Source organism: Dryobates pubescens, chromosome 5 (assembly GCF_014839835.1).
Source record: "Dryobates pubescens isolate bDryPub1 chromosome 5, bDryPub1.pri, whole genome shotgun sequence".
In the NCBI taxonomy this organism is placed as follows: Eukaryota; Metazoa; Chordata; class Aves; order Piciformes; family Picidae; genus Dryobates; species Dryobates pubescens.
The window spans coordinates 8,167,560-8,195,387 of NC_071616.1; the positions used below are offsets into that span (position 1 = coordinate 8,167,560).

At 37.7% G+C, this 27,828-nt stretch overlaps 1 protein-coding gene across 1 annotated transcript in view; it reads right to left on the bottom strand.

The window, feature by feature from the left end:
* Positions 1-2,148: 2,148 nt before the first annotated feature.
* Positions 2,149-27,828, bottom strand: part of UBR1 (ubiquitin protein ligase E3 component n-recognin 1) — a 68,053-nt gene continuing 42,373 nt past the window's right edge. The window contains exons 28-47 of the mRNA XM_054161528.1: positions 27,263-27,352; positions 25,317-25,498; positions 24,106-24,311; positions 21,780-21,873; positions 19,284-19,436; positions 18,780-18,877; positions 18,059-18,152; positions 16,655-16,803; positions 14,111-14,166; positions 13,686-13,782; positions 12,747-12,814; positions 11,760-11,910; positions 10,853-10,940; positions 9,510-9,643; positions 8,147-8,255; positions 5,455-5,511; positions 4,928-5,005; positions 4,130-4,300; positions 3,821-3,922; positions 2,149-3,343 (exon numbers count right to left, since the gene is read on the bottom strand). Of these exons, the coding sequence (XP_054017503.1) occupies positions 3,202-3,343; positions 3,821-3,922; positions 4,130-4,300; positions 4,928-5,005; positions 5,455-5,511; positions 8,147-8,255; positions 9,510-9,643; positions 10,853-10,940; positions 11,760-11,910; positions 12,747-12,814; positions 13,686-13,782; positions 14,111-14,166; positions 16,655-16,803; positions 18,059-18,152; positions 18,780-18,877; positions 19,284-19,436; positions 21,780-21,873; positions 24,106-24,311; positions 25,317-25,498; positions 27,263-27,352 (2,319 nt within the window). The 3' untranslated portion in view covers positions 2,149-3,201. The remainder of the gene's footprint in view (positions 3,344-3,820; positions 3,923-4,129; positions 4,301-4,927; positions 5,006-5,454; positions 5,512-8,146; positions 8,256-9,509; positions 9,644-10,852; positions 10,941-11,759; positions 11,911-12,746; positions 12,815-13,685; positions 13,783-14,110; positions 14,167-16,654; positions 16,804-18,058; positions 18,153-18,779; positions 18,878-19,283; positions 19,437-21,779; positions 21,874-24,105; positions 24,312-25,316; positions 25,499-27,262; positions 27,353-27,828) is intronic.

The window sequence follows — 27,828 nt, forward strand, 5'->3', positions numbered from 1 at the left end:
TGACACTCTTAGTATGAAAAAAATAGTAGTGGGCTTTTTTGATTTTATCCTCCCCACCCCCCCCAAAAAATATTAATGGGCTTCTTGTTCTAATATTCTTCACATTTCTGCTAGTAGACCTTGATGTATCTACCTTTAGATTTTACCTCTCCAGGAACTGGTTCTTAAGCATACATTTGCTTTAATAGGAATAAGTACAGAGAACAAAACCATTAACAACCAAAAGCTTGAAGCGTAATGGTGCCCAAAGCTACAAGAAACTAACTGTAAAGTGATGCCAGCCAGCAGCTTGTTCTTACATGAAAAGTATAAAAGGTTTCTTGGCTGTTTGCTTAGCTCTCTAATAAAGGACTTTTTGTTTGGTTTCTTTTTTTACTTTTGATATGTATCACACAGCACATTAGACCAACACCACAAACCTTCCCTTTCTAGAGGTAAAATACCTGACAGACAGTACAACCAGTTCTTTGAGAAGCCACAGGACCAGAATCACTCAGATCAGGTGAAGAACATCCAAACACTAAATTCCGTACTTAAGACTTCTTTTACTAATTAAGGTATACACTGCAGGAATTTGCACCTGTAAAACACTAGGGCAAGTTACAAGTTGAGTATTTCTCTAAGTAAGAAAAAAATGTGCCACCATTATTAACTGGTACTGCAGGGATAACTGGTATTGTTTACCAACCATTTACTAACCCTTCCTTTTTTTCCATACTGACACAGACACTGCTCTAGTGCTCTTCTAAAATGAACTGTGAAGGGGCAAAGCACCTGCAAATAAAAATGGAAATCTATGAGAATTTACTTTATTTCCTCTTTTTTTTTAAATATACATATACAAGATATTTCAAAAGCACAAGAACATTATACAAGTTTCAAATTTACATTTTTGCAATTAAAGATACCAATATGTGCATTATCAAATAACTTCATCTGTCAGCTTGAATGGAACAGAAATCAGTGGCGTAAGCGTCTTGCGATCACTAAATACAGATTATACTCACAGTGAACAAAACTGCATAGTAGTTTATGAAATGAAAGATGACCACACTAGTTGGTGAATGATATGGGAGCCCATCTGCTAAATTAGTTATGTGCAAACGTGCAGAAAGATGCAACTTTCCTCTCCCACTACTTCAGCTACAAAGAGATTTCTAGAGCTTTAAACATGAGCTCAGCTGCTCAGACCTGCTCCTGTCCTCACACAGAACAGTTCAGACAGAGTAAGTAAAGTAAACTCACTGCCTATTTGATAACGGAATCTTTTTTATCAGTGAAGTGAAAGGTAACTGAAAGGTTTTGATAAATGAACAGGTAAATATCAGAGGGAAACAGTGAATAGAGTTTTGGTATCGAAGAGGCATACATTTGCTAGTCTTAACCCACGATTTTTTGTGGCAAGAAGTGTTTTGCTGCCCTTACAAACTGCCAATGCACGCAAGCTCTCGTGACAGCTGCTGTTCGAAATTCACTGTGTGCTTCAAATACATTTTAGAGAAGACTAAAAGAATTAATATGTCTCTAAAGGGTTTCATATTCAGGCTCAAAATCTGAATCAAAGAGAATGGCCTTAACTGCAAGAAACAGAACACCTGAAAAAGCCACCTATTTGTATCACTCAGGAAGGATTATAGCAGAGGTTATAAAAAAAAGTACAATACTTGAGTTCATTGGTATTCTGTTTTTAGATGGAGTTACAGTGCTCTTTGGTGCACTCATACATACTCTAAAAACTTTTAAAAACTAGGAGAATAGTAATATTTAAATATAATTCATCATTTGTGATTCTACTGTCTCTCAGCAGAAAAGGAAAAAAACAAAGAAACTGTACAAAAACACTGATATTAATTTGAATCCCCCCCGCCCTTTCAAGCCTTATTAAAATGACATAAAAGAATCCCAATAGCAAAGGGGTGGGAAAATTTAGAGTACTGACAACTTTGAACTTCCACACAGAAATGGAAAAGTATTTTTACCAATCACATTACAAATTCTCTCATATTACGACCGACATTCAGGAAACAGTACAACAAACATTGAGAACTGAAGCACGAACACGTAACATTGAGAGAGAGTCCAATCATAATGTGCTACTAACTACTGAAGGGCATAGAGACAGACTTAGCCACCTTTTCCCCCCCCCCCTCCCCCCTTTTCTGTTCTAACTGCACTGAACCACTGGACATGCTCCCCAAAATGCAGGAAGGGCTTGAAACAGTGACAAGAGGATTAAGAGTGGAAAAATCCTCAAATATGGGCAAGCTTATTTCTGCTTCTAAAAATTGCTTCTTCTGGGCCTTGATTTAAGGCCAGTGGTAGCTTTGAACGTCTTCTGCTTTACTGAAGTCTCTGGCTCTTGTGCTGGTTGCAGAACTACACTACAGCTACTAACAGTATTTTCACGTTTTCTTCTTGGGGAGAATCTCAGAAGACAAATTGTAAAAGTAAAACTAACCACAACCTAGCCAAATGGTGCAGCCCTCTTGGGATACATGTTAATAGAGAACAAATTCATTAGATAAAGTGCAGTTCTGGCAATGCAAAAAGCATGGACTTTACTTTTTAATGCAATAAGCAAGATGGTAATTGCCCCATGCACTTTTTGTCCCACACTTCTCCTTTAAAAAATTATTTACTAAAAACTCCTCATTAAATCCCAGCATACAGCTGAATGCAGGCTTTTTCTGTACACATTAAATGTTTGCTCTCTCTGTTGGTACAGATTACTACAGGCCTGGCACCACCTCCGTTCCAGCATTACGCCACAGATCTTGACGTATTTAAGAGATTTATTAAGCTAGGGAAAAGAATCCAAAGAAAGTAAAGGAGGTTTTTCCACAGCAAAAACATTTAGGCATATTCTCAAGGCATGGAAGAAAAAGAAACATGGCATGTGTCCTGAATCACAGCTGTCCTTGTCAAAGCATATGAAACAAAACTTCTCAAAACAATGGAAATATTTCTGGATCTGAACGTTCAGTAATAATTGCATAAGTAGTTTTCCTTCTGGGGGTGGGGAGAAAAATAAAACAAGAAAAAGAAAACCATGTGACATGAGATTCTGTCTCAGTGTTTCACTAATACTTCCAACCTAGAGAATCCATCAATTGTGTGTGAGAGTCAACTATTATCTGCCATCTTCCTTTCCTTTTTCAAAGCACTGCCAAAAGTAAAAGTTTACACTAAAAATTAAGAGACTCAGAGCAGCTGCCAGTTGAATCCAAAGAAGATCTGATTTGTTTCTTGGCTTCTGGCAATCTCCTCTATGATGCAGTGTTGCTGCCATAGCAGATGAAGCTTCCGGTAACGTTCCTGACATAAGTGCAGGGGATTGCCTCTTCTTCATGGAAGAAAAAAGGAGAATACCCAATGAGCACATCAGAAGAGCAACTGACAAATTGTTCCATTAATAGTTTAGCATGGCCAGAAAAACATTAAATACTTCTATGAACATCAATTCCAACAAGCGTACTGGAAAGGGCAACAATCCCTCATGTGGCAAGCAATGACTGTCATTGCCAATACAGCACTTCAGCAGTGGCAATTGTTGCACATTTCTGATTAAAAACATAAAAAGTGCTCTTGAGAACAATAAGAAAATTTAACACTATCCTAAAAGGGTATTTTTTCCATTAGGAATGACCCATTCATGACTGGAAACTGCCATCAAGAACTTGAATTTCAACAGGTTGACCAGGCCAGGATGCATACTACAGTGCTGCACATGCTAGCAGGAAGAACATGTTGTCTAAATGGGTGTGCAGCAGACAGACCGACCAAAATGGAAATGGGGAAAGAAAGTCAAAGAGCTACTCACTTCAGACCTGGATCTGTTTCTCCATATTCGTCCAAGTAGGGTGCAGGATATAAGCAACCCCTGGTTTTACCTTCAATGAGGACAACTTTGCATTCCCTGATTCTTAAAGACAAAAAGAGATACATTTAAAATACAAGCCAACTCCCAACAGGATCTGAGCATTTTGGTGAGCTGTTATCTTAGGTCAAAGCAATGCCTCTTGAGCTCAGACAAGAAATAAAACTCAAGTGCTTTGATAAAGTTGTGAATTTTGACGTCCACGTATTTGCCTGTGCTCTTTAACATGCTAAATTCTGGCTAGATACTTACTTCAGAAACATACAGACTCCAGCTCCACACTGAAGAGCGTGAGAAGTACAGGCTCCCAGCTCCTCCCCATTCACCAATTCCTGACAGCAAATGTTCTGAGAGCACAACATAGCCCCACAGAATAAACACAACACTGGATGCTTTTGTTCATCATCAGAAGACCGCGGGCACCTAAAAGAAGCATCATTGGAACGTTACTGCAGGAATTAAAACTTCAAAAGAAAGAAATGTTAACTGTGGATAACGTTGCTTAAAAACACAACAACAAAAAACAACCCCAACCCCCAACCCAGAAACAACCAAAAATACAAGATATACTCTGTCACCATTGTATTTCACATATCTGGTTCCTTTGGCTATGTTTTCACATTTCTGTAAATATTTTATCTGCAGGATATCCACTTTGAGCAGGAGGTTGGACTAGGGAATCTGCTGAAGTCCCTTCTAAGCTAAATTATCCTATGATTCACTCTTCCTGGCAGAAAACAGTGCCAACCTTCTGGGCTGAAAAAATAATTGTCATGCTCACAGACAAACCAAATGCACTTGGCACTGGTGAAAAATGATTAGCAGATTAAGGTACAAAAGTTTTATTTGCTATCCTACCAAACACAAGGGACTGCATGTAGTAAGCTGTTGTGCTTCATGTTCACAATGAACATGTGCTAGTACTGCCCATTATAAGCATAAACAGCACCTCTGCTTCTGCAACATAATTTTAATACCAGGTACAGCAAGGGCCTGAATTTAAAAGGGGACAAACCACCTAGGAGGATAATTAAATACATCACATCTTACCTAAATTGAGAAGCTTGGTTCAGAAGGCAGCTATAGTCTTCAGGAAGCTCTATTAAACTATTTCTTTTCCTAGGATACCTGGGTAAGTGACAAAACTATTGTGAGAGTAATAGGGATCACAGCAAAGAACAGAAAGCTATGAATTCCTGTTATGCTTCCAGTCCTATCTGCAAATTTCCTCAGTTCTAGACCACTTCATCAGTCCTAGAAGACCAAGGAGAGGCTTTACATGGGAGCTTCAGCATTTCTATATTCCAGCAAACACAATGAAATTAAACTCCATGTTCCCTACATGTGTGGGGATATCTTCCATTTCAATTAGCTTTTGGGTTTTTTCCCTAGAGTAAGCTAGATAACTTGTCTAACAACGTGGTACCTTCTCAATGAAGAAGAGAAATGTACTTTTGGGGGAAGAGCAGGAGACAGAAAATACAAGCACTCTAACTTGCTCCTAACAAGCGATTCGTTCTTTCAACAGATAAGTAACAACCAGAATAAAACCGGATATGAAACAGAAACAAACTTACCTTATTGCAATGCTTTTCCCCTTCAAACAACTTAACACCACCGGGTCAGCATACCACCTGTTTCAAACAAACAGTTGCACATGGTAGTGTTTGGTAACAACATATATTCAGAATCACTGAACTATAAGCAGTAAGTAAACACAGGCCACAGCTAAAGCATTAACAGTTCTAGCTAAAACTTCACAAAGAAAACCAGCCATTCTTTATTGCTTCAGAAAAAGACTTTGTTTGCATACAAAAGAAAAACCTACATGGGAAAAAAAAAAGTATGCTTAAAAATGAATCAACATCATAGTATCGGTCAGGGTTGGAAGGGACCACAAGGATCAGCTAGTTCCAACCCCCCTGCCATGGGCAGGGACACCCCACACTAGATCAGGCTGGCCACAGCCAGGTCTTAAACACCTCCAGGGACAGTGCCCCAACCACCTCCCTGGACAACCCATTCCAGGGCTTCACCACTCTCATGGGGAAGAACTTCCTCCTCACATCCAGCCTGAATCTCCCCACCTCCAGCTTCATTCCATTCCCGCTAGTCCTATCACTACCTGAGATCCTGAGAAGTCCCTCCCCAGCCTGCTTGTAGGCCCCCTTCAGATACTGGAAGGCCACAATTAGGTCACCTCAGAGCCTTCTCTTCTCCAGACCGAACAGCCCCAACTCCTTCAGTCTGTCCTCATACATGCACATGAAAACACATTAAAAAATGCAAGCAGTCCTCAGACACACAAAGGTTCTCAAAGTGGGCTACAAAACACAGCTGTTAAAGTCAAACTGTAAAAAAGTTTCATATGCTCTAACGAGAAAATATTCATTGCTTTCGTTTTATAACCCAATAGCTGTTTTACAATGCCTCACTGCATGTTGTATGCTTTCTTCAAATGGCCAAATGAGTCTACCAAAACAATGACAGGCGTTGGCAAGCTACTCAAGAGGGAAACTGGTGACTGAGATATCTTGGAAATTATCTCTACAAAAAGGAAAAGAAGGGAGAGAGAACTGAAGCAGATGGTCAATCCAGTAAGCTTCATTTAACACATCTCTCAACAATCATCAAATTTAAGCTTCTGAAATAAGATTCTTTCAGAAAACATAAGGGAGCTTGCATGCTGATTTGAAAACTGTTACTATTAAATACATACTCATCTACTTGAAACTTCTGTTTTTGACAATGGATTTGTTAAGCACTGCCTCTGCTGATCATTTTCTAATGTTCACGAGCACCAACCCTCTCTGTGCTCTTCTAAGTACCGTCAAGTCTTTGAGTGAACATGTAGGAACAATGTAAGACAAACTTATTCATTTATTTGGTTGTAAAAATGCTATCAATTTACATATAGTACAATTGCAATTCACTGTAGTAAAACTGTTGACAGGGAATTGTTTGTCAACTATATGAACTGTAACTTGGAGTCAACAGCTCAAAATGTTCCTGAATGGAAGTAATCTAAGGTTTAAAAACAAACAACCAAAACCACACACACACACACTAAAAAAAAAGCAACCACCAAAGGCAATCCATAAGCAAACAAATGAAAACACAAACCCCAACACCAAACAACAAAAAAAGGGCAAACCAAAATAAACAAATTAAAACTAAACAAAAACCAAACACCAAAACCACCAAACCACCAAAACCACCAAACAAACAAACGAAACAACCTACCATACCAAAAAAACCCCACACCAAGCGAACAAAAAAATTCCCCAACAGAAAAAAACCAAATCCATACAGAAAAGGCTAGCATTAGCCAGAGAATTCTGCCAGGAAAAATAAATTAATGCAACCAAGTGCCCAGACAGACACATTAAATAGAATCATAGAATCATTATGGTTGGAAAAGAGCTTCATCAAGTCCAAATGTTAACCTAACACTGCCAAGTCCACCACTAAACCATATCCCCAAGCACCACATTCAGATGTTTATAGAACACTTTCAAGGACAGCAATTCCACCACTTCCTTGGGCAGCCTATTCCAATGCTTAACCACTTCTTCAGTGAAGAAATTTTTCCTAATATCCAATCCAAACCTTCCCTCCCACAACCTAAGGCTGTTTCCTCTCTTTCTGTACACGAAGACATTCTCCAGCACAACACAGCAGGATTATTCTCAGAGGTGGGGGAGGGGGGTGAAGGTGTGTCTGTTTATTTGAGCTTGTATTTTTGAATGCAGCATTTCACCAATTCTTTCTTCACTGATAGGTTACAATATACATAATACTCAAATTGTACCTTTTGACCATTAAGCTACTTTGACATTCATCAGTGTATTTTGGAATTAGAGACAAAATTAAAAGCTTCACACTGTCAGCTACAGAATTCTCCATATTCTTATTTTATAGCTCATGTGATCAGTAATTTTGCTATAGGCAGATTAAAAATATACCACTCAACAGTAAGTTGAATACCATACAAGCAAGTTTTGTAACTTTTCTGCATGACTGATTTAATGTACATCTGCAAGCACTAGCTCCTTAAACTGTTAGTGTTTAATGTTTGCAGTGAGATAAAATATAGAATGTTTTGTGGGTTTTGAAGTCCTTAAAAGGGATTCAGTACACCAAACATCAAACAAATCTTCAGAACTTTGGTATGAATTTGAGCTCAATCATTTATGAACAAATTTGATCCAGAATTCCCATAAGGTCAGCACATGAGAAAAATATGGCTTGTCTAGTCCCAATTAATACCTTTGAAGCAGTGGATTTACTGTGTCCCAATACTCCTGGAAGAGCAGGAACAAATTAGTAGGTAGAGAAAGGTAACTACAAAGTGCCTTGAATTCCCCTTCTTCAGAAACTGCAAAAGAAAAACACAAGCAACTGTTAAAGTGTTTCAACACTGCTGAGTAATTCACTCCAAGCTAGAAATCTCCCAATCCCTTTTGCATTGAATAAAGCTAGAAATCTCCCAATCCCTTTTGCATTGAATAATACGTATCTTAGAGCTCTGGCAGAGCTCCTAGCTAGTGCAATTGGATGTAGTTCCACTGACTTATCAGGGCTATAATAATCTGCATTAGCTGAGAATCTTCTTTAACGAATCTGACATATATTAAGAAATTTTTAAGTTGCACTTATGTCACTATGGTAACAGAACTCCCTGCTTAATATGCATAATATGCACCACATTAGTGCAGCAAATTTTCTATGCTTGTCACATTTTAGCTTTTCTATAGCCTTTTGAAAAACCTGCAAGAGGATTAAGTTTTGCTATGATCAAGTCAGTGCTAATATATTGCACAAAGTTGTACTGATTTTATGGGTTTGCTGGGTGGTCATTTATTGGCTCTGCAACACAAAAGGGCTTTACTGATTTATACTGATTTACTGATTTATACCAGAAAGACTCGCCCCTATAGAATTGAAGTTCCAAATTAATGGTAAGGACAATAGCATATCCCAAAATGCAGAGATTTTGACTAATGTAACCCAATCAAATTCAAATGTAGTTCAAAGTTTATATAAAACAATTAAAGATGCTATATTTTGTCTCAGTTGTTCACAGTCCTCCTTTTTAAAGAGCTGACAATTCTGTGTTTCACTGCATTGTGATAGAAGACACCATACGTTTTCGGGGGGGTTTAGCATCTGTAATGCAATAGAATCCTTCAAGGAAGAGGTTTAAGTTTTATCATGTGCTTTATTTCTTCTTGGCTCTGTTTTGCTGAGTCCCTGTGTCTTCAGCATTTATCAACATCAACTGCACACAATTGTTTGCTTGTTTTTAAATATACTCCAAGCTCTCTCTCAGGTGACACAACATAAGCCCCTTACATCCTTACATCACAGTATCCTTTTATCCACAAATACTTAGTATCAGCACATCACTGATAATTCACATATTTGCACATACTGAGAAGTAACCCTTTGCATGCACAGGTGGCTGAGACAACTCAGCTTCTCCTGCCTACCCCTTCCTATACAGATTAGTATTTCCTTGTCATTCCAAGTCTTACTTTAATACATGAACTAAGTTAGTGTGAACAGTTAAATAATCCATTCTTCCAAAAAAACCAAAGTCAATAAAATACATTTGCTTTTCCATATTTACCTTGTAGTAGTTCCTCAGGTGGAGAGACTCCCAGCAAATAATGAAAAAACAAAGCAGCACAACGAAGGTAAGGCATGATGCCTTTTTTAACACAATCCCACACAAGCCAGCCTGGAATATCCTGACTAAAGCAACTGTAACACACAAATGAGAAATAGCTGCAGTAGCTCACAATGCAAGTCCTTCCAGGACATTCAAATTTTGGTTAGCATTGATAGAATGCAAAGAAGCAACACTGGTGTGCCCCAAATTCTGTGAAACAGCCACCAGGATCTAACTTCAGACTTGCCCCCTACCTATGAAAGCAGCACTGAGAGTTTACATAGAACGCTTACATTAAGCCTCCAGATTATCTCAACCTATGTTTTTTCAGAATTATGAAAAATAAATAGGCAATGCATAGCTGTCCATCTCAAGGTAACTCAAGATAACCTGATTTAAAGCATGCCATACAGCACCACACAGAGCAATTGATTCTTAAACTGGTTGCTTATTATCAAAAGGCAGCAATTTTTTTTTCTCATTCAGTTGGTGCTTTGAATGCACTCCAAAAAATACACACACTCTTCTGTAAAACCAAACCAAACAACTGAAAAAACAATATGGAAGTCACAACAGTAACACTCAGATTGTTTAACACAAAACTATACTAATCCACTTCTGAGAAAAACAACTGGAGTGATACTCGGTAATTGTTCTTGTAATCTGTACTGATATGAGCATTTAGGCTAAATTTCACTGTAATTTTAACTTATTTAGTGTTCCTTTTATCTAAAAATTTTAAACTTGATTAAATTCACATTTTGTGTGAACAGGATGGTCACACAAATGCTGACATGGTGCTGCTGAGGAAGGACCCTGTATGGCCTGTAAGGCCATATTATAACATCATCCATGTTTTCGAGTTCATTTCACACACAGATACCGAAATACTGAACAGTCTGTAGCTATACCCACCAGAAAAGTCTGAAAAGATGGGCACTAACACTCAAACAAATAAGCAATTCTGTATAGCTTTGCAGTTCCCTAACAGAACCATTTGCTTCTTTCTGGTTTCCAACTACAATATGAAAATAAAAACCTAAAAAAACCAACAATGACAAAACCAAGCACAAAAAACTTTAAAGCCAAACAAGACAAAGAAAAAATAACTACTATAGTTAGTGGCTGTATTTCTCTCCAGAATGAATATAGGGTTGGGTATTTTTTTTATCCTTAAACTAAGAGTTTACTCAGCTGTCCAAAAAGTAGCTATTTTTACTAAAAAAAGGTAATTTTCTTCTGGTTTTCTGTGTTGCCCAGGTCTGCACTGCCATCTAAGACAAAGAAATGCTGTTACTTACCCACTGGTGTACTGGCAAACCTCCTTACAAAAAGACTCTGCAGCCCGTGCCTCTTCGCTGTTATCCGATGACTGAGCAGTAGGGGATTCTGCATGCAAAAAGATGAATACCACTGTAAATGTACATCATTTGTGACACACTTCTCTCTTACACATGCTGAGTTCTTTTTATTTTAATTGATTCATGGAAATAATATCACATGATTTTGCTTACTTCTTTGCTATTTGCTGGGTTTAACCTAATAAATGTTCTCCTAAATTGCATGCTATCATGCTATAAAGAATAATCATTGTTCATCCCTCATGTAAAACCTGCTTTCTTCCCTTGAACTTTCAAAGTTATTGTCCTACACAGACTAAACTAGAAGAATTTTCTTGGCTCTCATCATGCTCAAAAGTAGTAGCTGGGAAGCCTGTATGTTACTGATGGCTTTAAGCAGTAGTAAGGAACAAAGAGCAAAGTTAAATCCTATTCTATCAGCTCGCAGAATTCTGCATTTTGGCCCTGGGTATTTACTAGGTTAAAGGGTAAAGGAAAAGTTTCTTTCCCAAATCCATAACTATCACTCTACAGCTTGTAGTGCTGCTGCTGGGCAGAGCTTTACTTTGCTACCAGGAGTGAAGAGGGAAAAGTTGCCACTCTGTAATGCATGACTTGTTCCAAGTCCTGATGTATCAATAACTACGTTGTTTTCTTTGCCTACGTACACACAAGACATAAAACTAAACACTCTGAAATTATGTTTTGCTATTTATTTTTTCACAGAAGAACAGTTGTTACTGCCTAGTATTAAGAGTCATTTGAGTAAGTTTATACCTGGAAGACACTAGTGGTGTCCATCCACTATTTAAAAAAAAAAATGTGTAAAAAGTGCCAGAATAACCCAACCCAAACCCAGCTCCTCTACCTGTTGCTGAAGAGATGACAATTTGTGTTATGTGTGCCAGTGTTGTCAGATGGAAGAGGTAGAGGTTGTTATAGGCTGAACTAACTGATGAAGGTTGCAAATCTACAGCATCTTCCCAGTATAAAGATGGAAAGGACAACACAACTCCCACCTACAGCGAAAGGGAAGGAACAAATATTCAAGTAACAAATTTGACAATAGCTACATGGGGAACAAACTATATTCTCACTATACATTTATATTTCACTCCTGCAGTCAATTTAAACCTGGTCATTTATATTCCTAGCTTTAATTTGAAGGGTATAAAAAACTCACTGAAAAACATTAACCATTTGTGTTCTTCCAGCATGCAGGAAACTCAGAAGCAGCTCCATTGTAACTGCCAGTTTAGGTACACAAAGAAGAAAGCTTAACTTCTGGACTTTGACACACTACAAAGCGCACTGAAAAACGTGAGAAGCAAGACCAAGCATTAGTCTGAAAGGCAACCAGGACAAAACCAGCTTTCTTTTGGTGGGTTTCATATTTGTTTGGGGTTGTGTGGTTTTGTTCTGCTTTTCACTCTAGAAGAACCTATAATACAGACTTGTATGAGGAAGAGGTTAAACAGAATAAAGAAGGTAATGAGAGTGAATGTGAAGGAATCAAAAAGGCATGAGAGGCCTACTGAGACAAAGGGAAAATGAGGAATACCAGCTGAGTGAGTGCATTTCTCAGTGGATTTTTTGTTTGTTTGTTTTGAGGTAGTAATCTAGCATGAAAACTAATAACAGTGACAGAAAAGACCTGAAAGCTAGAACAGAAAAACTAAAGCTAAGACTTGTAATAGCAGCTACATGTAGCCATTTCCTTGTATGCAGTACACCTGTACAATCATTTGACTCACACAAGTGAACAGATAATGCAGGACTATCCACATGGCAAAGAACACAGAAATCCATGTTAAAAAGTAAGTATTAATATGAAAAAGAAAATTAACCTGCTTACCAAAACATGGAACATATCTACTTCTAAGAGGGATGGAGTGTCCTCCACTTTAAAGTTTGGTAGAAGAACTACAAAATAAAGATGTCAATTATGTATTTGACATATTTTCTTCTTTTGGATTGAACTGCAATCAAAATCTGATTTTAGACCCTCTATCAATTGTGTGTTTTCACTAAAAAAAAGTGTAAGTCTCAGAACTAAGGAAGTACCTAATTTCATTAGCTGCTTACCACTTAGTTAATTGTTTATGCATCTGTTTATCTATTCCCACATACCCAACCAGCTCAATTTTAATGACTGTATCATCAAAATCCCAAGGTAAAAAATTTCATTTGCCTAGCTCTAATCAAGTACACACAGTGTTAAAAGTGAAGTCCACAAATATTCACTGCAATACTGCCCCATGAGCTAGCCCAGTACAAAACCTGTACCTAAGAATCCTATGGAAGAGAAGGTAAGTCAAAGAGTGGGATTCACAAAGGTCACCATGCTGCCCTCAGCAGTAAGAAACATGAAGGGTAGCTATGTGTCACAAGCTAGCTCCAAGTATCTTAAACTACACTGCAAGCAGCCTTTTGAAAGTACTAAAAGTCTTAATAATTAAGAGACAAATACCTGTTTTGTGGCATTGCCTAGCTGTTTAGCACAGAATTTGCTAATTTTGAGCACTGCCAGAAACACATTATTACTCAGATCATTTAGAGATGGTTATCTCCAGACCTAGGCAATCCAGGATGGAGGATTTTTTGGGGACTTCACTGACACAGGGCTGCGTTACGAGAACTATTGATGACTTCTCTTCAGGCAGCATTAGAGAAACTAAAGTGAGCACTCTTGTCAGTAGTCTAACCTTTGCCTCTATGCTGTACTACTGTGAGTGCCATTTTGCAATAGAAACTTCAGCAACATGCCAGGTAGCCATGAAATGGAATACCATACCTCCTAGAAGACGAACCAGATGTTTCTGTATCAGGACCTGTGGTGATGTTGTTCTCTGAGCAGCTGCAAACTGCACTAATGCTTTAAGGCCACTGTGCTAGAGCGCAAGAGAAAATGGTTGAAGAGGAAAAGATGATGTAATTGTGAAATAAAGCTGTGAAAACATCAACTTCTACAAATAGAAAACACACTGATAAATTAATTTAATAGGAATTTCCACGTGTAAGTAGAAACATCATTCTTCCCAAAGTGCTCTTTATTTTATCAATCTAAACATTTTGAGAGCTATTCCTCAACAAAGAATGATCTGGATGTCAGCACTTTCAACAAGAAGTTTTTATATGTGTGGGTATTTTATATTATATACACACATTAAAAAACTGGGGTTTTGTTTAAAATGTATTGCATATCTTACTTGCCCATACCTGTCTATTTTGTAGAGATCCAAATAAAGGCTTTCCCTCTGTTTCCAAGAGGTTTTCTTGAAATTAAACAGAAAAAAATAAGTTGCTTTGTTCTACAGAAGCTAACATTTCTGTTAGAATACACTTAGTCCAAGATTAACTCAGTATATGTACTTTCTTTTAAAGCTCAACTTTACTCTGGTAAGAGAATTCTCTTGGCGGGGGGGGGGAGGGGGGGAATTGTCTTAAAAGGTACTGAATGTTTCCCAGATAAATGGTTGTAACAAGCTTTTTAGAAACATTTGGTTTTCATACCTTGGTAACTAGGTGCTTAAGAAAACACTTTCATATCAATGATGTTATAATCTATAACACCAGAACAAGGGGACACAGTCTCAAGCTGCACCAGGGGAAGTTTAGGCTCGAGGTGAGGAGAAAGTTCTTCACCGAGAGAGTCGTTAGTCATCGGAATGGGCTGCCCAGGGAGGTGGTGGAGTCACCATCCCTGGAGGTGTTCAAGAGGAGATTGGACGTGGCACTTGGTGCCATGGTCTAGTCCTGAGGTTTGTGGTGACAGGTTGGACTCAACGATCCTCGAGGTCTCTTCCAACCTTGGCAATACTGTGATATGGATTTAGTCGTATTTTAAGTTACCCTCATAAAAATGTTCTCAAACCACCAAGGTATGTTTACAGGGATGCTACACAGCCATGGCTACATTTGACTAGTTTAACAAAAAGTATTTGGGAAAAAAAATGCCCAAGGTGGAAGAAAATTAAGCTTCCCTCCCCAGGTGCACTGGTTCTGAAGGGAAAGAAAACGAATAAAAATAACCAACCAAATAACCCCAATTGAGTAAACCAGTATCCACTGGTTTTGTGCTTTAGTCACTTTTCAGAAATCAATCTGCACACTTCAAGATCTTGAAAATAAATTTTTTAAAAATTGTTTTCCCTGAGAGTTTTCTGGTTGACTGTTTTAGTATGTGGGTTGTGGGGTTATGTTAGCCACCAACTTAGCACTTCCATACATTGGTGTAACACATAACATGTGGAAGTGCTGAAGAAACACAGGAAAAATCAGTTCTGCATTTTTAGGTGTCTGGCTTTAGGCAATGAAAGCAATTCACATTCCATGGTTTGAACCTCCTCTAAAGATTTCCACCAGTAGAGCTAGTTAAGGTTCCTTGCCTAGGTAGCTTGGCCCCAAGCCCATGAAGTGGTTTCAATAATGCACTTTAAGACTAGATTCAAACCCAGAACACTACAAGCTATGTAAGCAGTTCTGCTTTACAGTTTCATGAAGTGTGTTCTGTTTCTTAGAAGTGGTATGTCCTAAGACAGGTCAGACCACCACAGTGGTCCCTCTGGTTTTATAATCTTGACTTGGTACGGCATCTGAATTATCCATTTCTGACCTACACCTTCAATATCACATCTCTGAGTTAATTGCATTTATACACTTGCTGGCAATTCCATCCCTGACAGCTATGAAGGTTGTCTGGGATTTTGTTTAGGTATCAAATGAAAACATTCTGCACAGCATTAAATGCATTAATGTTCATACAGCTTCCAGCTCTCTCCCAACACATTTGAAATCTCTGCTAAAATGTAACACTAGAAAGATGCAGTCAGTTTTCATCGCTATTTCTGTCTTATCAGAATACTCCCACTTTTTGAACTCTCAAAATTCCAGTTAGGTCAAGTCCACTAAAGATTTAAGGCAGACTACTCTTGTACCTCAACAGCTTCACCAATTCAAAAGGCCATACCTGGCAGATAGCATTTATGGAGATGTGCAATCACATGCTCAGTTCCTACAGCCACCATTTCAGACATCTCCTTCCCCAATGGAAAGCCACTACAGATTTATCTACAGCTTCATCTTTATGACACAAACTCCTTCATGTATATAGTACATAAAGGAAATGACAATGACTGCTAAATATGGGCATTATCTCCAAAATTGCAATCACTTCTGCTCATTATTTTTCCTTCAAAAATACATTCATGCCAGAGAACACTTAGTTTGTTGGTTTTGTTGCTTGTTTCTTTCCCTACCAGGTACCTCCTTAGCAATTTCAGAATACAGAAGACCATATTTCTTCTAATTTTGGGACAGTAGTTCAAGCATAGAGATGGAAAGAAATAATGAGAGAAAAAAAACTGTTTCATAGATGTTAAATACTCAGCTGTGGAGGAGATACCTGCAGGTCAATGATCTGAGGCAGCCCGAGTATATTCATCGAACATGCTTAATGCTGCAATTAGTATCATAGTATCATGCAACAGGATCACTGACCTCATTCATATTGGAATTCCATATCTTATTCTATAAACTATCATCTAACAAAAATATCATATTGTTTATAAACTATTACAGATTCCAATTCTATTATAAATGTCATGACATACAATTTACATTGCTGTATTATTGCATAATGTGATGCATTACTATTTATACAATCAAACCACTATTATTTATACAATCAGATGATATAAAATTATGTGAACAACTGTAAGATTTTCAAGTGATGAGAAGGACTAAAGCCAAGTTAAGTTTTACCTATACATTGGATGGTGAAAGCACATGTGCTCCAGGTCATCATAGGAATCCGGTCATCGGCTTCATTCGGTGCAACTTTTAGCCCAACTCTATAAATGGTGGTGGCAAAGAGAATAAGCATCTCCTTGATACTGCTGGAGTATTTGGCTCTGTAAAAGCAACCCAAGATAATTTCAGTCTGAATTATTAATTGTGCTTATTACTAGTCAATCACTAACCATGTCAAAGTTATTTATCAAAAAATCCTCAAATACAACAGAGGGGAAAAATGTACTAGTTCCCAGTAACACACAAGTAGCTTGACATAACCTCTCCATTTGTAGAGCCTGTTAAGAGCTACCAGGCTGGAAGGAGTCTGTTTCTCTGTACCGTATTACAATTAATATTAAAAAAATGCAACAGTCTAAATTAAAGAAAAATATCATGAGAGAAAAAAAGATTCAAGTAAGGAAATGTCATTAAGTACAAGAATGAAAATATGTCCCTTTTCATAAGCAACTGAAACTGTCTGTAGACTTTTTTTAACACTTGGGGTCCTTTTAACTGACACTGGGTTAGTTTTCTGCAGTCACATGCAGAAAAGTGCCTAAGCAAAACCACCTACAGTTTTAATAGCTCGTGGTTTTTCTGAAGTCGCTCACGGAGCTTCATAACAGGAACAGATGACATACACAGTAAGTCTCCAAATCACTACAGAGAAGACAACTGCACCATAAATTTGGGAGTTTAGCCAAGCTCATACTTAAACACCACACTGTTTAAGTGCATCCAACAGAATCTTTCCCATGAAGATCAGTTATCAGGAAAGAATGGGATTCAACTGACTGAACTGTTGCAAATAGCAGATACATTTAAGTACTTTGCATAAATATAACTTTGCTTAGAAGCAGCAGAAGTAGAGTACTTATGGCATGATCTAAAAAGAAACCAGGCAGCATGGTCCACTTGAAAAAATATCTACCCATTCATTCTGGTTTAGTGGGTGAGTGTATTTGCCCACTGGAATAAAAACAGACAGAGACCTATTCCTCTAACTAAGAGGTATTACATCATTGCATTCAAAACCAAGTGAAAGCTATCCCTGAGACAAACGTGTATCAGGAAAATTAAGGCAGATGCTAGAGGCATAGGAAGTGACTCAAATCACTGAAGGTGTGGATTAGAAGATTCCAGACTACTTACGTCTGTATAAAGAACATAAGAACTACCAAAGTGGATTTGACCAAGAAGTCCATCTAGCTCTGTACAGATCTGATACCCAGTGAATTCCTAATGAAAAGTCTAAGCAAGCCCATATTCCCACCAAAGAACTCATAGGCCTTTCCTTCAACACAAATCCTGAAGTATGTTTAAGTTATTTTAGGGAGAAAAAGTACAATGCAGAGAACTCTTCCAGTAACTTACGAGGACTGAACTCCAAAACTAAGGATGGAATGGAATTCCAAAGCCGAGTTCCCCATTCCCTTGCTGGTGAAAGCTGGAAGATTTTGTTTCTCACCTTAGAGAGAAAAAAAAAAGGGGGGGGGGGGGATGAAAGGAGAAGAGAAGTCATATAAAAAATAAAAATAAAAATGTATTAGTTTTTACAGCACCCTAACAGAAGGTAGGCTTTTTATTTTAAATGGACCTCATCAGCTGGACTGCCTTCTAACCCTCCTCTTGAAGTAGTATTTTCTTCTATTCCCAGAAATATAGGGATTAAAAGTAGTGCTTTGCTGGTGAGGAAAAAGAATTTCCTGCTTTATAAGTGCAAACAACATCTTGATCCTCTGTACCTTCAGTTCTCTAAAACTCATACACGTTTTCACTTTGGCCCTTTTCATTCAATTTTCCTCTTTTTTTGCTACATCATAGTCCATACAGAAGTTTAACTCTTGAGTGTCAGTTGGTGGCTACCCTCTCCAAGTATACATTATTTCTTCTACAGGGAATATGGAAAGAATTTAACAGAAAAGAGGAAAAAAATTAATCTCAGGAAGCACCACAACTTCATCTCCAGATTTATCTGATAGTGTCTTGACCAACAGCAAAATTGTTCTTTATTTGGAGTTTACTGGTGTTAGTTAAAACACATACTGGTATATTAGATATCCCACAGAACAGCTTTGAAACCAAGATAACAAACCTTTAGCATTTTTGACACTGTAGCCCGATATCCTGACTGTAATAATCTCCAGCCACCTAGCCAGGGACAGAATTTGAGCTACTGCTTCTGCATCCTCACTGAAAATAGAAACAGAAAGCAAGTTTTACTTTAATAAGTCAAAGAATCACTTAATCTTTAAAAACAGAGGACACATTTAGGTCAGAACATATTAACTCAGTATTTGCAAAGTTTTGCTGTCTTTGCAAATTGTGAGCAAACAGTACAAACGTTGTTAGGCTAAATACTCGATCTAGGGACTTTATCATCTGATCTCAGCTCTGAAAAAACAGACAATCCAAATATGTTTCTTCAAAAATAAACAGACTGCCAAAAGCAGTGTATCTGGCTGAATACCCAATAAGGAAATAGGCAGTCTTTTATACAGATTAGAAAGCTCATCCCAAGCTTTTCTTCAAAAAGTCTGAAAGGCACAAATGGCCCTAAAAAGTAACTCTTTCCTGCAGGTGCAGTCTAGCGATTCACCTGTTTATTTTTTGGGCCTGCAACGGGACGATAGGAATCACAGTATTGCAGAGAGATTTGCAGAGCGGACAGAGATACTCTCCATTCTCCAAGTCAAATATCTGCTCAACGTGCAGGCGCTGCCGGAAATTCAGCTGCATGGCTTCGAAGTACCTACAACACGCAACAGGAAATGACTAGAAAGAGGAATGATCAAACGTGACATGAAAACAAATGTTCCAACAATTAGAAGTGCTATTATCTAGCAAATGCCCAGTCAAGCCAGCAAACAAGTCTTTACCTATGATTTGTAACTCTTTCATGTGCCTAGGTGTGAAAATAAAACCTTTTGAGCGCACAGATGAACTTATGCAAAAAATCACAGCAACTCTTCCTTGCCTTTCAGATTCTTCTAAATTTCATTAACGTTTTCACAGACAGTCTTTAACTTGTCTACCCTTCTCCACTCTCACATCTCCAACACAATGCAACGTCTCTCATATGCAGCTTGTTACAGTAAGTTCAAAACAACGGTTGTACATGGTTGTATTTAATTTCAGGAAAAACTACCAGTGACGCTTCATGAATGAATAATCAGCTATTCATGGCAATGACTGAGCCTCATGATTAGACAATGAAAACTGTAGCCTTTTTTTAAACAGGAAGAGAGGATAGTATCACACTTGAACTATTTTAAACTCAAAAAGTACCTAAGAAATAACTGTGATTCCTTTTACAGGTTTCGTGACAATTTTGCCCCCTCAGTGGACGCAAGGAGCTTTCCAATTGCATTAATGCCTCAGTGGTATTATTAGGAACACAAAAATCCAACATTCAAATCTTCTTACCCAGATACAAGCAATTAAATTCAGTACTAATGTTCAAACCGAGTATGTAGACTCTTAAAAGACAGATAAGAAACTAATTGCCACATTAAGGTAATAACTCTATTTTTTCCCCTCTAAATCATACATCTTAAGGGGAAAAATAAAATCCCATTTGTGTAATAGGAGACAGCGTGCATGCAGGAACATATGCAGAAGTTCTATTGATTACAGAATATTTAGGAAAGTAATCTGTTACAATCAACCAAAACATACATTTATGTTCCCACATCTAAACAACTATGGGTTTGCAAGCAACTCCTCTTCCTCGTAACACAGCAACTACAGAGATATCCTATTCATTCGAACTCATACTGTTTAAGACAGTATTTTGCAATATTTTTAGGCTGCACAGATACTCTAGAGAGGTGTGGCAGGCATTGTTTGGAGGAGTATTAGTAAGTTAGAATATCTGTTATGTAATAAATAAAAGACTATACTCAAACCTTCCATGCCATCCTGTATGAGAAGAGCCTGTTGTCCATTTTAATCCCATTTACCCATACAGCAAGTCATCTTTTCTTAAAAAGAGCAAGGGAACTGAGCTCCAATGTTGCACTACTTAGATCTACGCAGATGTAGATGGATCTGCCAAGAGCAGATGCATTATACTCAAAAGAACATACTTCTGTATCATTTTAACGTGTGCACCTACTTATTCTGTACTGATGTTTCATAGCTAAAAAAAATAAATACACACACACATACAGAACAGCAAATGATAAGCACTAGAAGTTTAGTCAGATTTTTTTCAAGTCAAATGGCACAAGTACAAACAACAAAGCTCAAGAAATACAACAGTAGCTTGCAAGTGTATGACCCAGCTCTGTCCATGTGTTGATTACACTTCAGTGGGGTTGTTTGTGTTACAATATCACACTATTATCTTGTTTAGCCTTGCCAGGCCTGAGTCAAATGCAGAGGGTATTGCTTTGTACTGTAATCCTGCAAACGTAGCTGCTATCAGGATGACTTTATTTTGCAAGTAAGGTTAATTAGTCTTTTAATAGTTCAGGTTGCATTCTAATCAAACCCACTTCGTCTAAACTGTGGACTCCCTCCAAGAACAGAAATCTAGTGAAGATTTTTAAGCACTGCATCAATTCTTCCTCTTACTTTTTATTAAGAGTTTGTTCACCAGTAGGGGAGGAGAAGAAACAATGGTAGATTTAGTCATTCATATTCTATTCTAAATGCATTTAAAGACGCACTGGAATAAGCTAACTTCGTCCTTTAACTACTACCTGGTGACAGACTTTCAGTGAAAACAATGCTGCTATGGAATGCTCACCTGGAAGATCCTATTGGTTCTCGTTGGATTGCTCAAATACAAACCTACAAGACATGGTTTCTTATTCTTGACCAATTTTAACCTATTTGTTTTATTTGCATAAATTAGTAAGTGCTTAGAGATTTTTCTTTGGGTCACAGAAGGCATAGAAAACTTTTAATAATGGTTTTCTTCACTGGGTGAAAACTTACTTTGTGCCATGTTTCATTTTTGATGAATACAAATAGTTTTTACTCCTTAATAACCAGTTACTGTACAGTGTTTTAGTGTGCACTTAGATGTTTTGGAAAACAGACCAATTAAAAAAAAAAAGAGAAAGAAAAAAAAAGGACACATCCTTACTTCTGCCAGCATGCTGCATGCATCACATGACCACAGCTTCCTGTGTGGGTCCCACAAGGTAAGTCAGGGTGCATGAAGAGAGGATCCAGCGTATCTAGAAAGACACAACAAAAAGGACTTCTTGAAAGAACAGAACCAGTATGAACAGAAATAAGCAACAGTATACACAGAACACAACCCTTCAGATCTTATTTTCCCACTAGCACACTAAAATCTTATTTGATTAGAGCTTCTCCAGACCAATACTCCAGCGAATTCAACTACAAGACATAGCCCACTTAAACTGCTGAAGGCTTTCCACTAATTGTTTTGAAAGAGACAAGAAAACCCAAAAGCAGTTGTAAATTGATTTAAAAAAAAAGGAAAGGAAAAAAAAGGGGGGGAAATGGGATAAAAAAGGGTTCTTCAGTACTGGACGAGCTCTGTGGTTATATTTGCTATCACTAAAGTTTTTAATATATCTTCAATTGTAATTGAAATGAAAGAAAGTGGAACTACTAAGACAAGAAAGATAAGACATTTCTCCAGCTATTTCCATACGTTTTCAAACCATATTAACAGCACTGCTGAATAACAAAGTCAAGTCTATCTTTCACTAATCTTGCAGAATTCTTCACAGCAAAACACTGAGAAATCAATGGTGTCTTTGTGCTACATATGCACTCAAAGCAAGATTCTCTTTTCCCCTTAAAATTATCAAAATAATAGTGAACTAAACAACAGCAGCCCTCTAATCCAAAAAACACCCAACCCAAGAACTAACAAAGCAGAAAAAACCAAAACCAAATGAACAAACACACACCCCCAAAGCATCATACAAAAACCCTGGTATCCAAATTGCACTGAAAATAGAATTACATACATAGAATCATACATACATAGAATAAACCAGGTTGGAAGAGACCTTCAAGATCATCGCGTCCAACCCACCATCCAATCCAACACCACCTAAACAACTAACCCATGGCAAATGGAATTCTATCTGACAGCAGCAGAAGCTGCTTTAAATGTAGTGGAGACTGAAATAAGAAAGCTAACACCATGGTATAATGCTAATTTGCCACCATGTCCACTTCTGCTATGGGAACATGCACTTCTGCAGGTCTTCAAGAGCAGGGGGAAGGGGAGGGTAAAGAGGGTTTTAGGACCATTCAATAGAGAAGTACTACAAGTAATAGCCAAAAAGTAGCTTCTGGAAATGGAACTTCATTCTCTTCCTTTTCCAATTATTTCAATAGCCCAACACATCACTGTAGAAAGCTTACAAGTGTATCAGACCAGAAAAGCACACAATTCAATTAGTACTTCAAAGTACCACACAAGAGAGCAAATAAAAAACCAGATGCAATTAGTACATGGCCTAGATACAAATTCTATACAGCTGGCTCAAGATGGCAATTGTCAGTAGTTTGCTATTAGGAAAGAAAAAAAGAAAATATCAAAAAGGATTCTGTAGGAGTCAGATCTAGGACTTATTAGCATTTGGTTAATAACCCTAAGGAGGAAACACAAAACATCTTAAGTGAAAAGCAATTTGGTAAAGGTTGGCAAGCATGATAGAAAACAGTAATATCCTATAGAAATAAGAAACAATGCTGAACTTTCCTTTGCTTCAGAGTTCTATTTGGTAACATTCAAGACTGTACTTCCAACACTACAGCAGGGATTATGAACTGCACAAACAGAACTTCAAGCTATTTGCTAGACAGTAATTAAAAAAAAATTGGACATTGGGTTAATTCTGCTTTATAAGCTGCTCATGAGTTAACAATATCCTGTTCTAAAACAGGAGAGAACTATCAATGCAGTTCTAACTTGTGGTTTGTTTCTGTTTTTCATCAGATGATTATCATGTGATCCTTGCTTATATCTTTCTATTTTATTATGTTGCTGCTTATGTTATTTCCTAGACACAAAACCAAATCAAAACTACAAACCCTCCTGAGGCTGCCATACGGACCTCCAATAGTGTTAATGTATTTCCTCCACACTGGGCAAGTTTGCTGCTGTACTTGAATAAACAGGAACTATTAACATTCTTGGATTCTTTCCATAGTGACCACTCCTACTCAGTCTCTAAGGTTTATAACATCTTGTGAGATTAAAGCATTCTCTGGTTTCCCAGGGATAAATCAAAATCTTCACACGCTTCTCATTTTTAAGTTTTAAAGCAGGGATTTCAGAACAATGTAAGAGTTTTCACTTTGTTTCTATTAAGGAGGGTAAGGCATTCTGTGATCTGACTGAATAGCGTTAAATTGGGTTCAAAGAGTACAAGCTCTAGGTACAGACCTGCTTATAGTCTGAAAGAAGAAAAATTGCATACCCCCTGAGAGTTCAAGAATTCTACTCCTGTTCTGGGTTAAGGCAGTTGATTTCTGGACACAGGCAGACAATACCACAGCCGCACTTTCCAACTTTACTTCCTGCTCCTCTTGACAAAGAATGCAGGTCAGAACTTCTTTCTCAGCAACAGATGGACCTCGTTTGGGACCCAATGCAATTCTGGAGTAACCAATTCCTGAAGACATGCTGCAAGACCATAAGTGACACAGATAGAAGATAAACAGATGTCTTTTTCTAAACAAACTTGTTCTTCCAGGCATCTAAAAAATGTCATGGGCTACTGACATTACTGGTTTTGTATCAAAAAGTGCTTTGCAAAACCAAATTATTACAATGAAAACAACACTTCAATCCTCAATGAAATGCAATATTCTTTAAAAACAGAAAGTGGAAAGCCAAACAGAGACCAAAACAATGCAAATTCTGGATTTGGACATGCAGGAAATTGAGGAACTGGTATTCAATGTAGATAGGATTAGATACATTTTAATCCTATAGACAGTAAAATTGTTTCCCATTCTTGAAGAAAATACACTGAAAATGAGTGCCACTATCTTTAATGCTGTGTGACACAATAAGCATGGTTTTAATTATTCCTTATTCCAGAGTTCAATGATGATTTATAGAACATAGAAGTGACCTGTAATGTTTTCCAGTTAGAACAAAATTAAGTTGTACTAGGTACAGTACATAGTTGACCCATCTCTAGAGCAGGAGCAATCTATCCCACCAAAATTATAACCAATGAAGCAAACACCTTCAGTATGAAATCAAATTTTCTTGAAATAATGAACAGAAACATGTTCACAATTTGAGCTACAGAAAGCTCCTTTTCTGAACTAGAAATTACTTAATGATAAGGCATATTGGCTTTCAGATTCTTTACAAATTACTTAGATTTTCATAGAAGGCAGAGTCAGTGTTGTCAACTCAGCATCTTTCAAACACCAAGCAATGTAAGCATACACCATTGGAAGAAACTTTTTTTTTTTTACTGTTTATCTTATGCTGCTCTGCTAAGAACGCCCAGTGTTCTTACATTAGCATGCAGATGCTAGTTCACATAAGATTCTGCAACAGAAGATGACTTAAAAGTAAATACAGTCAGTTACTGGGATGACACAATCTGTCCCCTGAAAGTAGTTTTAAAAACTTATGTAGCGTAACTCCACATGTCTGGGTTTTTCTTACCTTTCTTCCTCCATAATGGCATCTTCTTTCCCCTGTGTCTCCAATGTGTTTTCATACAAGAGCTTATGGGTTTCAATAAAATTCCTCTGTAGTGCAGACATCTGGGCCATTATCTTCTGACGGTGCAACCTAGCTGCTTCTGCCTTCCTCTTCCGCTCAGCTTTCTCTTTATCCTGAGTGCTCTGTGTCTTACAATAAAAGAGAGTAACAAAATCACAGGCAAGGGAGAAGACTCTAACCTCTGACATTAAATTCCTTAACTGATAAGACTTACTGATTACACACACAAAAAAGCTACCTGAAAAATGTAAAACTAGAAGTTTAGACATTGAGTATGTTCATTAATCTTGTCAGCACAAAGATTTTGAGAGGTTCACAAAAAGATCATTAGTACGATCCCTTGCTCAAAGACATGATCAGTAACACCTGATCCATTTTAATTACCTGCTTGTCTGCTTAAAAAACTTTAGCAAGGAGACCATCACAAACTCACTCCAGTGTTTTTGTTTTCACCCCATAAATGAATCCCTTACATTCCTTAGGGGGAATGGAATGAAGCTGGAGGTGGGGAGATTCAGGCTGGACGTGAGGAGGAAGTTCTTCACCATGAGAGCAGTGAAGCCCTGGAATGGGCTGTCCAGGGAGGTGCCTGAGGTGTTTAAGACCAGGCTGGATGAGGCTCTAGCCAGCCCAATCTAGTGTGAGGTGTCCCTGCCCATGGCAAGGGGATTAGAACTAGATGATCCTTTTTGTCCCTTCCAAACCTAACTGATACTATGATACTACAATGAACATTCAGTATCTGCCCTACAAAAATTCAGGAAAAAATTATCTTCAGTTATCCATGGATGACACAGCACACAGATTGCCCCTACATTTTTCTGGCAGAATGTTATGCCTCTAAGGATTGCATTTTGCTATATTCTTCTTTATTGTGGACTGGAAAACTATTTTTCTTCTGGTATTTCCTCATCTATCACATTATCAACAACTATAAACAAAGTCTTCGTATAATTTGGCAATGCAGACTTCCAAGGACACAGGTAAAGTTAATTAAAACATACAGAACTTAACTCCTCTTGCTCAATTAGCTAAGGCACAAATTCAGCATTATACACATTGCTTCCATTCATGGTACGAAACAACAAATTGCTCCACAGTAGTGAATCTCTGAGAGTCTCATTTCTAACCTTACCAGATATCATATGACACCTTTCTCAAAAAAGAAACACAGCATATGCTGTGATAAGTTTAGAACTATGTAGGCATGCAATGACTAGCCAAGAGACTGTTTGGCAGCATCCTGCTGCCAAACAAAGTGCAAGAGCAAACTGGCCCGTCTTTGCACACTGTCAATAAAGGTAATCAGATTCCTCTTTGTGTCCAACACTCAATTAAAACAACAAAACCAGAACAGCAAATCTTGTGGCACTGGAGCAACCTTTGAAATATCCATTTCACTCTGTCATTTGACCATTGGATTCAGAAGTTGTTTTTTGAGGAAGGGGGTAGAGACAAAATAATCACCTAAGCCTTATGTCTTTATACAATCAAGGCAAAGCAGATTAACCTCTTGGCAGGTCACGTGAACTACAAGACATCATTTTAAGTGGATTGGTATTTCTAATTATTGCACAATGACAACATAATAGAAAAGGGTGGTGAAATCAAAGAGAAAGAAACTAACACAAATTACTACTTCACTCATCTCAGCTATTCCAACTCACTTAGAAGGACAACCAAACCCACATTAGCTGTTGACAATTCCATGAAGCACACTTAAATTTATCACAAATATTGATTGATCCTGTAATCTAAATCCTATTTGTGGGCAATATATCACAAATCAGTATTTTCTACATTAAAATTTAAAGTAATGAAAGTAGCTACTCAAAGCACTACATAAGTGTTCCATAAAAGGCTTTCACTGAACATTTTATTATTACCTCATCACCTTTTGTAGCTTCTGAGCCTGATGTAGTCGTTACTGTTGTCAAACTAGATTTTTCTCTCAATCTCTTCACCATGTCAAACATCTAGGAACAGAGATTTAGATGTCAAGAGCAAAATGTGACTTGGCTCTAATTACAATATAGACAGGGTAAAAGCTCTTGATATTTAGTTTCATGTTATTTTTCAGTTTGCAAATGGATTAAATCAACTGCCACACACCTAAATAACATAACATCTAGCTTAGACAACAACTCTGCCATGTCTGTATCCTAAAAACTGACAAACACTGCTCAGCATGAAGGAACATAACATTTTCCAGCTTTTCTAGTAGCTCAAACACTGCTAAGCACCTGAAGCATCTCTCCATCAGAAGAATGGATGGAGACTGTTAGCTTATTTCAAGTAGGTGAGATATGGATCATCCTATGGAAAAAGTCATCATAATCATGCAAAACCCCACACATGTAGATCAGAGGGCCTGACAGCATTTGTCCTATTAATAGAAACTGAGTCTTCAATTTTCACGTATTACTTTGAGCTAACTTTAATAAGTGACCCA